The 18,191-nt window shown below is 36.2% G+C and overlaps 1 protein-coding gene across 1 annotated transcript in view; it reads right to left on the bottom strand.

Annotated features, from left to right (window-relative positions):
* LOC119787055 (neurexin-3a-like) overlaps window positions 1–18,191 on the bottom strand; it is a 155,563-nt gene that overhangs the window by 39,740 nt on the left and 97,632 nt on the right. Inside the window, 4 exon segments of the mRNA XM_038290677.1 lie at window positions 10,615–10,734; window positions 15,237–15,410; window positions 15,729–15,919; window positions 16,102–16,362. Coding sequence (XP_038146605.1) covers window positions 10,615–10,734; window positions 15,237–15,410; window positions 15,729–15,919; window positions 16,102–16,362 — 746 coding nt within the window.

The following is an 18,191-nucleotide window of genomic DNA, read 5'->3' as shown; positions in this document are numbered from 1 at the left end:
CATTTCAACTGGAGCAACTTTAATCTTGGTTTAAGTACACAGTTCTGTGCATATTGATGTAGGAAGGCTACTTTAACATGTGTGAAGCCTGGAAACTGCTATGCCGTCCAATATGACATGTCTGGACATTTAATGACTTAATGTCCGTCTTGAGCTCTCAGTCTGTCCTCTTCCTATAAAGGCATCACTTCCACATTTATGAAGTTTTAGGCTTTAACATTTATCTTAGAAATGTAATTACCTTTATAGACAGGTAGCCTGAAACTGTTTTCTGCTTGCCAGCCTGTTTTTGAGCGTTTCCTCTCTGTGTTTATGTGTTAATTTCAGAGTCAACATGATAAAATGTTGCTTTTGTTTTAAATTTCAATGTATTGTAAGTACTAAATTATTCAATTGTAAATGACTGGTGGCCTTTTTCTTATTTTAGCATTATAGAAAAGCACAAACCACTACTGTCCTCTATGTTGCACTGCAATTAAGATCTTGGAGTACAGTGTACAAATTTCCTCTGAAATGGACACAACATTTAGGCTTTATTCATGTAATTCAAGTAGTAATGAGGACATTGTGGCAAACAAACAATCACCTTAACGTTTGTTTTGATCTACAAAACCATGATAAAACTAAGAAAGTTTAATAACTTTCTAGTTATTAATATTTAAGGATAGTGGAGGATGTTGTTTTTCCTGGTGGATCATCTAAATAAGCGGTCCTCCTAATTGTTGATCGTTCTGGTGATATGTTTATGTAAGGCGTCCTATGTGCTTACCAATGGTGATTCTGACATAGTGGAAAAATTGCAAGTTTTCTTTTGGGAAGTAAGCCTTTATGAGCGATGCAAACAACAACTTTTAAACAGAGCATCCACAAGGAGAAATGGGCTCATTCATGCTCTTGCACGCGTTTAATATATACGTTCCCTCTCGGGAGCGGGTACAGGATTGTGCATGCGCACATTGTTTTTTAAAGTGGAGAGGGTGGGTCTTTTCAAAAATTCATAAAATCCCCCACTATATCTTTAGCTGGAATTTTAGAGGAATTACTTTTATTATTTAGAACAACAAATTAACGCTTTGTAATTGAACTAAGAAAAGTGTTTTATCTATTTTAAACAGAAAAAAAAAATTCGAATGTTTTATGTTCCCCACAAATCAGTTCTAATGCAATTTTTTGGGAAATTGTATAAAAAGTGTAATGTTAGTTGAAAAATGAAGCATCAGAATGTGAAACTATACTAATAATGGGTCGAAATCTGTTACTCTTGTTCTCAGTTACTGCCAAACTTTGTGTGCCAGGAACGTCCTTGCTTTTATCTGGGAGAAATAATTAGAGGACGACCTCTGTTTTAGAAAGCAAGGTAATTCCAGAGCAGGTGGAATCTGTGAGCTGGCTGTTGAAACAAACACAAAAGTTCTATTAAAGGAAAATTATGAGCAACAAAGACAGCGCCTCAGCAGAAATATACAGCAAAGCCCGTCACATTAACATAAAGCATGGCCCTCAGAAATTATTAGCCTCCCTAATCTCCTAAACCCTCAGACGCAGCATTGCACTGTTCAAATGACCTGTCCACTGTGATGCATGGTCGTTTCCCCCCCCCCCACCAACTGAAGAACACCAGCTCCACCCCCCTCCCACAGCCACACTCTCTATTTCCTGCTCTCCTGATTTTTATTTTACCTCCTGCTCCAGATTTATGTTGGTTGGAACAGCAAAAGGGCAAAGATTACACAAACAATCACTGAGGAAGACCAACAAGGTGAAGGACAACACACACATTATCCTCTGCTTATCAGTAGCACATTAACACAGCTCATTCAGGACCTGCTTTAGACAGAGATAAACCAGGACGCATCAGCTTCTCCTTCATCCACCTCACATATCTGCGAGAGCAAGTTAATGACATTAAGCCATATCAGCCCAACGGCCACAGAAGGGGGAGCTCTTCTGCAGCTTCATGGAATCACTTGGTGCTGATGATTAGTCTTGAGGTTGGTAGATCAATGAAGGATCCAGCTCACAGCAGAACACATATAAAGGTCAGTGAAGAGGAAAATAGACTCTCTGTCACCCTGCCAATCGCTCTGATTGCCTGCCAGTCTTCTCACTTGTGACCAGTTGCCCCACCTCATCCCATTCTAACGATTACCTGCTCCAGTTGAAAATTTGCTTCACAGCCTGTGAAGAATTAGCATTCCCCTGCTCTGATTCATGTGAATAAAAGGGTGCATTCTTTTATTCTATTTTTCTTTGGGTGCAATTTTCTTCTACCAATGTAAAGAATAGCTTAGAGGCAATAACTCCCCGTGGGTATTTTCTCTATGAATTTATAAAGAATAAACTAAAGTGACCAGAAAAGTGACCAAAATAAATATAACAAATAAATAAATAGAATACCCTATTTGGGTGGGAATAGTACACCACCAGCTTGTGGTAATTAAAAGATAGTAGGACTAGCTACCTTGTACACTCCACTCAACAAAAACAAAAAACCCAAATCACCTCACCCTTTAGCCTAGCATTTCTATGGGGTATTTTTTTCTCACCCCTATTCTTCTAGAGGTGCTACTGGCACCTCGTTATGGTTCAGCTTAGTTTCTTGCTTTAACCTGAGTTATTACTTTGAAGTTACTGGCCCCTCAGTATTTTTCTCAAAATTGTTAGAACTACGTGGGAAACTGCCCAGAACTGAATATATATATATTTTTTTTTTTTCCCCGAAATTCCCGAAGATTCCTTGGAGGAGAGCCACGTCGGCTCCTACACAGCTCGTACTCCTGCGGGTGTGAGTGGCTGAGATGATAAAAAAAAAAAAAAAGTTGGTTGTGTTATCAGACTTCGTTTTCACTGGTTCCCTACACATTTTACAGATGACTGTGGTTTGTTTTTTGTCCGACTTGCCATGACCGAAATACTGCCAAACTGGCGAACATGGTCAGCTCTGGGAATCCTCAGAACTACAGCAGAAAGTAAGCCTAAATCATCAGCTCTCTATCTAACAGTTAGAATGAAAGGTCTGAGCTGATGGGATCTTTTGTTTAATTATAGCATGGCACCATATTTCGGACCAAATATCTCTGCTTTTGCATAATCTTTCTAAAAACATCACACCAGGAGTCTTTAATTTTTTTTTTAGATGCAACTTTGCAAGCAAAGACCTGCTGACATGTTTTCATTAGAGAAAGGAGACTCTCCTTAAGTTTATTATCTTACCCTTATCCAATATTTTGTGTTTGACAGGGAATCAGGTGGAAAGCCCTACTCTTGTAGAAAAAAAGGAAATGAGATGGCTGGGTTAAATTAGCTCATTCAGATGGATACCAAGGTGTTCCAAGGCTCCCCACTCCTCCCCATTGACGGACCTTCTCACATCATTTCTAAGGTTAAGCCCGCCCAACCTATGGAGGAATTTGACTATAGATGCTTCATGAAAGATCTTAATATTCTGGTTATTCTGGTTGAAGCACTGATAACACACAGGGAGAATCTAACATACTTCCTGTAAACATGTTCTGTTTTAGATTAAGAGGAGCAGATTCTTTTCCAAACCCTTTATACTTGGCTGTGAAGCACTTCAATACATGCTGAAATCTAGGGATTGGAGATGGTAAAGGCACATATTCTTTAAAGAGCAAAAAAAGGTCCATTCTGTTCCTTTCTTTTCTGTCCTGAAACTTCACATGTACACTAAAGCCTGTAGAGTATCAGACAGAGCTTTAGGATTATTATATAACTTATCAGAGTAATGGATGGTATTTATTTGATATAAATGATTCAACTCTGGAAAGACTGGTAAAGATATTTTCTTATAACTAATGATTTTAGGACAGCTTAAGCATTGGCTCATGACACCATAAAGATTAACTTCCTTTTGGAATCTGATGCAGTAACTTGAGGATAAACACTAAATACATTAAACACTCATGTCTAAGAGATGAAAGCTGATTTGATTTTAAGGCAACAGAGTCAGTTCAATTCAGATTATTTATATTGCACCAAATCACAACAAATGTCATCCCAAGGAACTGTGTAAGATAAACAAGTTTAATTCAGATTCATAAAGCGTCTCCAGACACTCCTTCTGCTCTGTTAATACACACAGGCTCCCTCAATTTGCTCTCATTCCTACACAAAGAAATAAATTATTTCAGTCCAATTCCACAATCCTTTAGTTTTCCAGCATCTTATTCTTCCTCATTTTTCAAGAGCTGCTCAGTCATAAAATGCTGTTTATTGCTTTACGTAAACAATTCATCTTCTATGGGTCTCCTCACTCTGAGGGGAGAGACTTGTGATGGACATAAAGTCCAGCTCCAACAATCATCAAAGCCTTAAATTTCTCACAACAGAAGGGCTGGAATTCTACTGTCAGACGATACCAAACTCTATCAAGAATGAAGAAAATTATGAAAAGGTTGAACAAATTGAAAAATAAAAGATGGAATCATTTGTTAACAGATTCCCCTGGCTTTTTAAACGTCACTACTGGAAAATAACACTTTTTGTCAACAAAATTCCAACATTCCTGTTTCCATGATAAATACCCAGTTGCACTGAGCTCTGGATCTGCTAACCATGCTATTAAGTCTAATTGCCTATCAAGGGGAATTTGCTAAATAATAGTTGGTTGGTGGGCAGATGAATTATCACCCTGAGTGATGACCTAATCATTAGCAAATCTAGTTTGGATTGATGGAATGACAAAAAAACCTGTAAATATTCTGCAGAGTTTAAGAGGTCCAAAACTACAAATTCATTTTGAAATGTGCCGCTTTTCTTCAGCCACTCATCTTTAGCTGTTTTATTGGGATTGCATCAAATTTACATTAAAGAAAGAAGCTGTTTGTCTGAAGCAGGCTTGTTTCTAAACCTACACAGATCCAGTAATCTACAGTCTTTACCCACAGAAACCTTGTTCTTTTCTCTTTTGTTGTTAGACATGGTTTTAGTTCAGCTTGTCTAGGTCTCATTTCCTTAAGCTGATTTCCTACACCTCTGTCACATTCATTGTTTTCTATTTTGTCCTCACTTGACATTAGTAAAGAATTTGTTATTTCAGTTATTGTTCATATTCTAATCACCAAAAACTACTTCTGGATTCGGAGAAGAGACATCCCAGCCTGGGGAGCCGAGCAGCCCCTGATTCTGCTTCTTGCTGAACTCAAAACAAACATCAGCCTCCACCAGCCCCTATCAGCGCTTTCTCCTCTATCGACTTAATATAGATCACTGCTTTGCCCCAGGGATGTAACACCCCTGTGTTTATTTTTTTTAAGTACAATATAGACATTTTTCAATTATGTCAAAAGCTGTAATATATAGTATGTTGAATATTCTTAGAATTTTCGCCATTATCTATTTTATTACACATTTCTCTTTTCTATTAATTTTAATATACATTTTTTAAATTTCAATTCTAAATACTGTCAAATGTATATAATGTGATCCTTACCTTATTTTATTATTTTTATCTTATTTTGCGCTGTTTATATGGGACGGATGTAATTTTACTGTGTGGGTTGTGATTTTGCTAATTTTACTTATTTTATCTTGTCTTATAACAGTATTTTTTATTTTTCTTTATTGTTTCTAAATCTCATTTCTTTCTCTTCTGTAAACGGTTGCATTGCAAAAAAAAAAAGAATTTCCTGCAAGGGATTAATAAATTATGATTCTCATCATATTTGCCTCACTCTAACAACAAAAGTGAGTTAACACATATGACTGAAAACAAAATAAACCTTAAAAACAGAGCTTTATTTAACAATGGTCTTGAACAGACAGAAGTTATGTTGAAGATGAAGCTGATTGAAACATCCAGCAGAGAGAGGAGCAGAGAGGAAATACAGTTTGGTTAGGAGAAAATAAAAAGATATTTGACCAAGAATACAGAGTAAGGGCAACCTTCTCTGGTTCATTATAGTGGCTCTGGTGTGAGAAGTTATTGGAGACCTCATCTTATTTTTAAAATTATTTTCAAATCTTTCCCATGAAAAATATATATGACCATATAGTAAGGTATTTGAAGTCCATATTAGACAGGGAAACCCTCTCTTTCAGTTCTACAGAAAGACAAAGGAATCTTTGAATAAACGAAAGGGTTTTATTCAGTGTTATTTTCAATAACCCTTATCCATCTCTTTTTTTTCTGTAATTACATTGTAGTAGTTTTATTGATTGTTTTGTTTCTTATTCTTTAACCATAGTTTTTTAAACAATTACACCCCCATTTTCCTTAAAAGTGTTTACAGGCTATTAGCTTGTGACTTTAAAAGGAGTGATGGAATCATTGCCTTGATTAAAGGGATTGAAAATATACCTGAAAATTATGATAACTTTTGTTGACTTGTGCAGATATTTATTTTATAAATTCAAATTGAAGGGCAAAACAAAAACATACAACCATACATATACACTTACTGCTAAGGAAAAGTTAGAGACGCCAATTAACCTAACAGCGATGTTTTAGGACTGTGAGAGGACCTGGAGAAAACCAGCACACACATGGAGAACATGCAAACTTAATGCAAAAACACCCCGTAACATTGCTAAAAACTGTGCCACCATGCAGCCCCTTAATCCAAATAATTCTTTTATCATAAATAATTAATTGTACTTTTTTGGTGGGACTTGCATATTGACTTTATACTCCTATTGTCAGGGTGTTCAACATAAACATTGTTTACTGTACTTTAACCCCAACCTTGAGCTTTACCGAAATAAAAGCGAGACAAACAATCTAATCGGAACCACATGAAATGGTTTGGTGAATTTCCACTGCTGAGGCTGAGACGTTTATGGACACTGATGCAACTTCATGTCAATATAGAGTCAGATACCTGTTTCAAAGGATTATTGTATGGGGCCGAAAAGCATTCATGTCTGAACCTAAGAAGAGAAACAAGTCGCAAACAAATCCTCAGCTCTCATTCATTTAAAATGTTGCATTACAGAGATTTTCTTATAAATAGAAGTGTTCTCCCTAAACACAATGAGTAATTCTTTACATAAACTTTGCTCATCAACACCACCAAAAAAGTGTAATACTAAATCTAGGATGAGTTCAAATGCATTATAGGGAAAATGAAATGCTATAAACTACAGAAACAGTCGAAAAATGATTAGCTGAATTGGATATTGTAACATTTTTGAGAAGCTTTAAAGATGTTTAGGACTCTGTGTTATGGATTATAGTCTCTCCATCCACCAGAAACCTTTGCTGGAGTAACAGGTCCAGTCATCCCTTTTCTGTGTACCAGGCCATAAGAGATATATAATCCTCCCGTTTTTTTTCCCAGGGCTGCTCCCAGATTTCCTCCAGAGAGGTGTCCAGAAGATATCTTAATCAGATGAATCCTCTCGGCTGAGTGCTTTTGATCCAGACAAACATGGTGTCTGCTTCAAGTTCTCATACATTTAAAAAAATAAATAAAGCCTAGCTACACTGTAAGCCGTTTTGATTATTTTTAATAAAAGAAAAATGAAAATAAAAGAAAATGATGAGAAAAAAATCGGTAACTGTATGAATTCTAAAGAAGAAAAGTTCACATCAGAAAAACTGAATTCACATTAAGGTAGAGAATATTATACATGAAATGTAAAAAGATGTTTTTGTAATAGATTGTTAATTGCTAAACATTCACCCAAAGCACAGATCTTTGAATACCACTGCACACCATACAGAATTCACTTACCCTACAATAACAGTAGCAGCAAAAATTAACAGTAACCTTTCTAAGCTGCTCTGTGCTGAAAACCCACATTGTGATACAATTTTATGCAATTAACTAAGTACAGTACTTTGCTTTTAATGGCACAATAAAACCCACAATATTTTCTGTTGGAGGTTTCTTCCTATTAAAAGAGTCTCTCCATTGTCATTACGTGCCTGCTTGGTGTGAGACATTTTTGAAGAGTCAACAATAAAATACAAGTGAAAATTGTTGCTGCAAACTAATCCAGGAGGAGCATCTCTTGCAAGTCAGTGACTGGATGCAATCAACTAGTTTTCCTTGACAGAAACCAATCAGACTGTACTGTCTCTGTAAAGAGCCTTGAGATGACATGTGTAGAGAATTGGCTCTATGTAAATAAACAGAGTAAGATAATAGATATCACTGTAGAATGGTTATCAAGGTGAAGAATGAACCAAACAATCAAATACAATGCAAAAACACAATGACCAGTTTGGTCAGCAGACTAAAACACTGCAAAACTGAACAGACACTAAATGGCAAAGACTGATCAAGACAGTACCAGCTGTGTTCTGACAAGTCAAGTGAAAGCCAGAAACTGCTATTATACAACACTAAAGCCTATTGGATTGTAGTTACCACAAACAGAAGAGAACCGCATATGAAGCTTTCTACTATTTGAACAGATGTTTGGTCGTGTCAGTCTCAGTATGTTGAAACTTGGTGATCTCCAAGTCTCCAAACACTGCTCTTAAGAACTCACGTTCTGAGGAAATATTATTGTGGCATTTGAAACATACGCCTCACTTCATGGTCGTTTTAAAAAACTCTTTACATGTTTTATTGGTTGACAGTGCCTCAGATGGAAGAAATCATCTTGGAACATATCATGTTCCAGATAAAGGCACCTAGTCACATGTCGCTTATTAACCTGCATGATGTTGCATGGATGTGTGGTTGTCTGTCAGTTTAACTAGGTTGACATGGCTAAAGTGTAAAGTACCTTGAGTGTTCAAAATTACTAGAGAGATAACTGCAATCTTTAGTCCATGTTGTTTTACACGTTTTCTAAGTGTGACTGTGCTGGAAGTTCCTATTTTGTCTATATTATTATGCAGAGGGGTGAAATGGAGATTAATGCATTGTCTTTGTTTGCTGGCAATGAGTCTTACAGTTATAGGAACAAAGTCAGTTTTTAAAGAGGGTACTACAAAGAAGGTACTGCTAATGTCTGGCAACCAACTGCTTGCCTGACATTAGCAAGGTATTGGATGCTTTCTCTTACTGCTACTGGTGCCATCTTATATATGCCCTACTAATGCAATGCATGCATCATTACCTTGCAAGCAAGATGAATTGTGGATAGATTTGTGAATTGACAAACTCCCAAAAATACATCTTGCTAGGAGCCACCAGATGTGTTTGCCTCGATTTTGGACCAAAGAAGTCAGTGAGGTGTAAGACTGAAGCAAAATGAACATGGCTGCACTGATTTTAGCTGGAATACCCTATATTTCTTTTTGAAACCTGGGCAAAAGGAAGGAATTTTTTTTCCATCTTCGATATAGAGAACAACTATCTTGAATCAGAAGCATGAACGTGGTAAAAAAAAATAGAGGTCACAGTTATGATATACTGTATCTGCGTTAATATTTCTAAACTGCACAAAGGTTATTAAGATTTTATAAAGTGATCAGGGAAGGACAATTTTAAGAGATGGAGCTGTTGTGCACTTTTTATTTATTTTTATTATTATTTATTATTTTATTTAGTAAGATCATACAACATGTATAAACTGTACAATATTATTAAAAAGTAAAAAAAAAAAAAAAAAATCCACTGGACTTTGAAGACGTTTAACTTCCGATCTAGGAAGCTTTTTCAATTCAAAATGTCAGAAATTTCAGAAAGTTCAAGGCTTTATAGAGTTGACCAAAAACCAAACCTTGTTTTGGCTTACAAAACATGCACATTTTTTCTCTCTTAACTTAGTTGGCTTCCTTCACACCCCTCTCAAACCACCTGTCTTCTTTGTCCAAAATTTGAACATTCTGGTCTGCAAAAGAATGTCCTTTGTTCATAAGATGTAGTTGTACCGCCGAGTCTTCCTGGATGGGAAGCAAAACGTCTTCAAACTTGGAAACAAAGTCCAGGGGATTTCTTTTATTTTTTTGGAATAACTATGAACTAGATGACAGAGAATCTTAGCTAGAAAACTGTGCAACAAACACTGCTTAAAGGGTCAACAACTTGCAAAATCAACTTTTTAAAACTTTTAACCGTGTTAAGCCATTCTTTTATCAAGTTCAGGTACAACATGTCCTATAATAATGAGCAGAATGAGAATAAGTTTGTGTGAATCCCCCCATCCAGGAAGCACCTACCTTAGCCGTGCTGTGCCTGCACAATAAACAATTTCACACATTTTTTTGACACTTTTACAGATCGGGCAGGCATGAGGTGAAGCAAATTGCAATGATTCCAGCTCAAAGTTGAGATGAAGTGACTCTTTTAGCAGCTAATCTACTTGTCACAGCAACTTTTTTTAGCTAATATCTGATGTAATGAAAAACCTATTTCAAGAGGTCTAGCTCTGTGTTCAGCCTTCAGAAGTGGAGTGATACAGTGACATCATGAAATTAGCGACACCCAGGTAGGAAGATGCAGCTTTGCTTAGTAGGCAAGTCTTTTTCTTTGGGATTGAGAGAAAACAACTTTATTTTATAACAAATGAATACCCCAAAGTGCTAAAGGCAGTATTTCTTCATATCTTTGTTAGGTGAATTTGTTAGTCTTAAAAAAGGCATGGTGTGATCTATAACATATTCTCCTGCTGGATAATTCATTGCATTACCAATGTTTTAATACGAGAGTTGATTGGTGCAATATTTGACATGCGAGGATGAATGAATGGACTCACGGTCATTGCACTGTGTCCCAGTGTAGGACGTCATGGAACAGTCGCAGGTGTAGTTCTCCCACTGCTGGATGCAGATCCCCATGTTGGCACAGGAGTCCTCCTGACAAGTTGTACTGGGACCTGTGGTAGTTCAACAAAACCCACCAAGCACACAGACAAACCTTGTGTTTAACAAGAATCATCAAATGCGTAGAAGTATTACAGACTACGATCATCTGTTCTTCACCACTTCTGGATAACATCCTGTTTGTGTAGCACAGGGCTTTGTATTGAAAAACTCTGTTAACAGCTGAATTTATTAATGCAAACCTAAGACATATATTAAACATGCAGTACCCAGTTGCCCTCAATTTTTAATCCTATTGAAATTCTATAAAGTTATTTAATGTTTTATGATGTGTCCATAAGGCATCCTGTGTGTTTACTTACCGTCATGCAAAAATCTATTAGCTTCTAAGGCTATATAGATTTGTTTAATGCAACAAAATCTTGCAATTTTTCTGTTTTTATCCATATTCTGTAATACACTGTCCTTATTGACAAACCTCTTTATGAGCTATGTGAAGGTCCTGGATTTTATGCAGCAACACAGGTATAGAATAATAATATGTAAAATATCATTGTTTTGTATTTTGTAAAACTCTACAATCAAGATAACAGGTGACAAAGCAAGGATGTTGGCATTAGATGGAAAAATCTGAAAAGCCTTACATTTAGAAATAATTTAACTTTAAGTCAGCTATTTTTCAAATATGTCACGTAAACTATTACACTCAAAAACCAAAATGAATTTTGTGAGCAGTTTTTGATATGCAGCTAATTTTCTAGACATTGCTAAAACAAACAAAAAAATAAATACACACATTCTCCCAAGAGGGTTGACCCAAAAATTTTCTACTCAGCCATTAACTCTAGTTCCTTAGGTGGGATCTAAAAATGTTCTACAACGAATAACGATATATAGCACCTCTAGAGCTCTGGGTGTGCAATGCCCCTGGTCTGATCTTTTATTTTAACTTTTAAAAGTAAGGTTCAGGGGGTACCACATGAGTTCCCTCCTTGTTGAGGAGCACCAGCTCCACTCCAATTCCAACCACCATCCAAAGGAAGCTCATCCTGGATATTGCATCAGGCAAATTTTACTTTCAGTCATGATCCATATCATCAGGTGGGAGCAATGGGGATTTTTGATAAGAGGAATGCAATTTTTTGTTCAAAAGGGTTGTCATTAGCACTAAAACATCAACTAGAACTGCAAGTACATATGATATGGTTCCAAGCAATTCCCAGCATTTCCATTCCAGTATTCTCTATCCTAAATGTAAAGTGCATGCTCCCCAGACTACTTTCCTGTCTCTTACTATTATGTCCCACAATGGAGCAGCGCCCCCTTGTGTTGCTCACCATGAAAGCACTGCAATATTGTGTCTAATGGTTGACAAATGGCTAAACTCCAACAAATTTCTTTTTTTTTTTTTTTCTTAACATCTTTGTTAGCTAGTTAAAAAATATTTTAGCATGGGGTTTTAGGCAAATGGGTGGGTGTGGTCATTTTTGGTGGGCTGGGGATAAAGCAAGAGGGGCTTTGTCATGGCCCCATTAGGATTTCAGCTGGGTGTGATTTGAAGCATAGATGAACAAAAAAATTAATAGCTTCACATATCTGGTTCACTCCTTCCTCCTCATTTAAAACATTTATTGTCTGTTTTATTTAACGGCAATTGAACTGATACAAAAATAATAATAAATGTTTATATTATCTCTGAAGTGATTTAAAAATACAGTTTAGTTTCATGTTTTTTCCTGAGTTTTAAAGTTTTTATTTATTTTTAAATTAGATACCACACAAAATCTTAAAGTGTTTTTGTCCATAATCCTTCCCAGTTGCATATGAAGTAAAATGTGAACACTTACCTTGTTCCAGTCTGTCTCAAAAGGATTCTGATTTGGATTTAAAATAATAACAATAATAATAATGCCAATATAGAAGGACTTTCTTGTTTAAAATCCCTTTATTTTCTGTGGCTGATCTGAATCATATAAGGGAGTTTCATATAAGGGGCTCAGTGTTTACCAGTGGCACAGCAGCGCCATCTAGTGAATGAAACAAAGTGGTGTTGCATCTGGGAGCTATAACCTTCAACTGCAGGCTTTGATACTGTAGATGCCAGAGAACAACAGACCAGCTTCATTTAATGGAAACTTGAAATGAAGAACAGAAAAAAACAAGGTTAAACAGAATGAGAGTGCCAACATAAAAAAAAAAACATAAAGCACACATTAAAATGAGATGGACACCAAGCTGTGATCGATGAGATTTTATTAATAATAAACCAATAAACCATCACTTTTCCACAGTGAATACAATAAAATATATAACATCACACAGAACAGTAAACCTTGTTTTTTTTAAAGCAACAAACACATTCATAGAGCTCTGAGGTAATGTTAAATAATGTAACATTCAGAGTACTTAATGTCCAACTGATGGCAGGTGTAAGAAAAAAAAAAAAAAACCTTCCATGCAAACAGGAAGAGTTTATGGAGGATGGCCTAGGACCTTCAGAGGATGACAAAAACAACAAGAAGAAAAGAAAAGCTCTGAAGGATGAAAACATTTTTACTCACAGTGACATTTCTTAGCCTGTGCAAAATGTTTTCATGGAGCAGAGTTACATTGAAGGCATGGATAAAGCAGGAAGCTGCACAAAACATTCAAACTTTTGGCAAGTTTTCCTTTGAGAACAATGGGTTGGACTGCAATCCTAGCACATGGCCCCAGCTAAAACTGCACAACTGAAATCAAACATTGAAGATTCCAAATTACATATTAAACCTCTAGAAATATGCATTTACTTAATCCCAAGCAGCACCTGCTAGGAAAAACAGCTGTAAAAAAATATTAAATGGGAACGCAGACTGTTAAACTATTGGACTTTGGATTTACTTTTAGCTATCATTCATCTTTGGCCTGAGTCCATTAGCATGTCACAATTTGACTTACAAATGTTCTCCTAATATCACCCATTATGTGGACATTTCATAACCACAGTAGTTGAGACCCTACAGATTTTTCTAGGAAAACTGAATTCCATTCTAACCTTTCATTTTTCTCTGATGAAGCTTTTCTTTATCGGCTCTAAATTTAATTTTAATTCAGAGAAAAGTGCAGAGTGACCAAGTGTATGTTTACATGATCTATTTTGCTGATAGATAACTTAAATAATGTTTGTTATCAGCAAAAGACAGGCGACCTGTCCAGGGTGTACCAGGCTTCTCACCTGTAGACTGCTGGAAACAGGCACCGCCCCCATCGCGACCCTGATAAGACTAAGTGGGCAAAGATGGATGATGGATGGATGTTTTTTTGTTATCAGTCATATTATGGTAAACACATACTTTCCTGTAAAAATGTTAAGGCGTTTAATTAAAAGAGAATCATTCCCTGGGGTGTGGCGGTGGTGTAGGGGTTAAGCACGCCAATGTACAGAGGTTTTGGTCCTTAACTTGGCTGTCACAGGTCCAGGTCTCAGCCTGTTTACCTTTACCGCTTGTCTTCCCCATTTCTCTAATCCTAGTCCTGTCTACCTACTTTCAAGAATAATAAAAACAAAGGCCACTAGAGCCTAAAAAATTATATATATATATATATATATATATATATATATATATATATATATATATATATAAGATTCATTCTTGTATCATGTGCAAAATCTAAAAATAAATAAGTTTTTTGCTACTTTGTATCCAGAATTTGTGAAACATTTTTTTTTCATTATTAATGAAAGTGTGATTTATTCAAGTTTTAATCAACTCTTGACATCAATTGAAGTAGGTGATCGTTTAGGCCAATAAAGCTAACCAATCACAGCAGATTGTTTTTTAAAAAGCATTGATGTTCAAATTAGCACTCAGCAAATACATATTTAAGCTGAAATAAAGCTAGGCTGCAGGTAGAAAAAAAACCATAAAGGCAGGAAACAATTGTTATCAAAGTTAATTTTGCAACCAGTTAAGGATGAGAACATATTTTGAGAGAGAAATCGAGCATCTATTCTTTCAAAAACTATATTAGGCCCTCTAAATCAATATGTCTTTGCAGGGGAACAAGATTTGCAAACCAAATAGGCAGGGATTAATATGTTAGAAAAATACTTGTGTTGGTTAACGTGTGTCTGTGTTTAGACCATTCAATATAAATATCAATCCAATACATAAGGAGGAGAGTGGATTTTTTTGTATTGATTAAGAATTATCATTTACATCAAGGTGAATATAACAAATCTTAAATAAAAGACAAAAAAAAACCAGCACCAGTAAGAAGTTTGAAGGACTGAACTGGCAAAACTGCTCTCATAGCGGCTGTGATGGTACACATGATGAATGGCCAATGTGGCCAATAATGTGGTGGAGATGAGGAAGCATTGGATGTTTGGTATGAATCTAGCAGTGAGTAAATGAGGCAATGAGCACAGTTAGTAGGATGGAGTTACTCCTGTATGGATGCAGAGCTGAGGAGCTACTGTTTGCATTGAGCAGGAAGAAAGGACTCCTGGAGCTGGAGTTGAACCTTGTGCTGTAGGAGTCTAAATCAGGCTGAGACCTGAGCGACGGTGTACCTTCACATCCGCGCTCTATCTGGCCGCTGCGGAATAAGGCGTCATTAAGGAGGTCCGGCAGGCGACCGTTTAGATCGATTGAAGCCAAGCAACCCTGAAAGCCATCTCTGGAAGCCACCAGTTTGGGTAGGTTTCCGTACATGCCTGGACCCAGCCCTGCGATGAACAGATCACCTGAGGAAGAAACAGTGCAGGTTTGGCTTGTTAAAAAAAATATATCATAAAAAAGTACTGTTTGGCTTCATTTGTTTGAGTATATGGTTGGATATAGAATAGAGGTTTGCATTTCTACAGTCTTAATTATGTCCTTTTGCAATATTTTATTTATAAACCTTTGAAATGCAGCTACAGGATGAAAGAAAACACAATGCAAAACTCAAACAGTTGATGGAAAAGAAAAATAAGAGATTTGGATTGAAGCAGTGCTCATCTGAATGAACATTAGGTGCAAAGAAAGATGAAATCAGGAGAAATGTCATATTATCGGCCTACCTTTCAGGTCAAGGTTCTTGGCTCCATTGATGGTCTGACTTGTGGCTGTGGCATCTACTTTCAGGGTGTGGGTGTTGCTGTTGTCTCGGGTGATAGCCACATTATGCCACTGATTGTCATTTAGTGACCTTTCACTTTTGCCCTTAATGAGGTTGGGCCCGTTTCCAAGATCAAAAACATAGTGGATGTATCTGCAAAGGGAAAATGTGTTCAGTTTCAAAGAGATCTGATAAAATCCAAACTTTGCTTTGAGAGTTATACATCTAGGCTATATCGACTAAAACAGGCCACAGACATTTGCTTTGAAACTGTTTAGACATATATTTGCCAGGCAAAATAATAAAAAAAGATACGCTTTAAAAAAGTCACTTACCCTTTTACCAATTCTACAGCAATAAAGTCATTCCCATCGCCAGAGTTGAAGAGAATGAAGCCATCAGGGGAGATGGTCTTGAACTGGAAGAAGAGATGCATGGATGTGTAGGCCTGCAGGGTAGCTAAGCTCAGGTAGCTGCTTTTTGTCTTGAAGGTAATCGGGTCGGCTATTATGGAGCGAACTCCGAAGCGAGCATTGAGCTCACAGTAATCAATGTCGCCATTCTTGCACAAGTCAATGTACAGCATGCCATTAAATCTGAAGGAAGGAAAAAAAAAACATGCAATGAATAATTTTACCTCAATTAAATGTCCTTCACAGCATAAAAATATCAAGGTTGTATGGCAACAATAGAACATAGACTAATAGGACTAATATCTTCTACCAAAGAACCACACTGACAACATTGCCACTAAAAAGTTCTTGATTAGGAGTTCCCCAGATTTCTAAAGATTTTTTTTGACTTCTTCTTTACTAATAAATAAGGCAACCATGTTTCAAACAAATGCTAGTTTTTTTTTTATTAAGCCTTACTCTGTCTACAAATCAGCTATTGGCTGTTTCAAATGAATAGTCTTTTGGAGCTATGATCTGAAAGCAGCATTCATAAGATGATTAACTACAGTAATTATGATTATAAATCTCTCAGGTTCTCTGTCAGCTCTTTGCTGGATTTTTGTTTCTTGTTATGAGACTTTTGAACACTGTTTATCTTCTGCTTTACAACTTGAAAAAAAGCAGAGAAATCATGGAAACTACTAATTAAGATGGTCTAGATTACAAAAAAAGCCATTGCTGCTTAAAAGGAACCTTACAGGAAATTAGCTCAATATATGTGCAGATTAATTAATGAGAATAGGCTGTTTATCAGATGAAAGATTTAATTCTGAAAATAACCTTAAATCAGATACCTTCTTTACTGTTTTAAAATAGTATTTATTGATCTCGTCTTACGTTCTAATTGTAAAAGGTCTTTTTTTGTTTGCTATTAGCAGATAACTTTTCTAATTAACAGAAATAAAGTCTTAAAAACACCAGTCTGTTTGTAATGTTTCTGTGTTCTTTTTCATATAGTGAGCCACTAAAAATAATAATAATAATAATTTTCTATATGCAGTTATATTCTGATTAACTGAATATATATCTTATTATTTTCAATTTTGTTTTGAGTTATTTAGAAATTGTATTTGTTGATTTTTTTTTATCTACCAAAACATATAAAGGGTACCGATTTGTACATACATTTCACCTCAGAGATGTAAATAAAATCTTAAAAACCTAAAGACAGGAAGGCTCTCTTGTCACTTAAGTAGATCAAATAGATACATATTAATTGAATTTTATTTCAATTTCCACTTCTAAAATAGAAAAAAAATAGCAATACCTGACTCAATATTTTCTGATTAGAATGTCGTGAGGTGCTGTAAAGATGTGTTTAGGAAGCATTCATATCTTTCTGCTCCCTTCAGACAGTACCAATGGGTTGGATATTTTGTCAGGTTACTTTTACATGTTTATTTAAGTTTATTTATGAATATTTGGTAATGTTTGCCTCATGTTTTTTTTTTTACGCTGTCCCCCATAATGAGAGTGAATTACAGAATGTTGAAGTTGGCATTTATTTCTAGTATGAAAAACACGCACTTTTACTGCCATTGTGGAATCTGGACTATTTGTGAACAGCTGGTTCATAATGTCAGAACATTAGATTGGTTAAAACAACCCCGACATTTTTAAATAATAAAAATAATACAATAATTGAACTTTATTCTCACACTGGTGAATTTCACCTCTGTATTAACCCATCCCCTTGGGGAACAGTGGGCTGCCATTGTGTGGCTCCCAGGGAGCAGTGTGGGGTTAAAGGTCTTGCTCAGGGACTCAAAGTGCAGGCTGGGGATTGATCTGGGTACTCACAACCTTCTCAGAGCACAACCACGCAGCTCTAACCCACTAAGCCAACACTCCCCACCCCGTGCATGGTTTTTACTTAAAACAACTTGTGTGCTGTTGGACATATATATATATATTAGCTTTTTTCCATAAAAAGTTTAAGGCTTCAGCATTCAGCAGACATCCAGCTTTAT

The sequence above is a fragment of the Cyprinodon tularosa genome, unplaced genomic scaffold (genome assembly GCF_016077235.1).
Source record: "Cyprinodon tularosa strain WSP-4 unplaced genomic scaffold, ASM1607723v1 ctg286, whole genome shotgun sequence".
Lineage (NCBI taxonomy): Eukaryota > Metazoa > Chordata > Actinopteri > Cyprinodontiformes > Cyprinodontidae > Cyprinodon > Cyprinodon tularosa.
The sequence above is the reverse complement of the archived record's forward strand: the minus strand, read 5'-3'. Positions and strand labels throughout refer to the sequence as shown.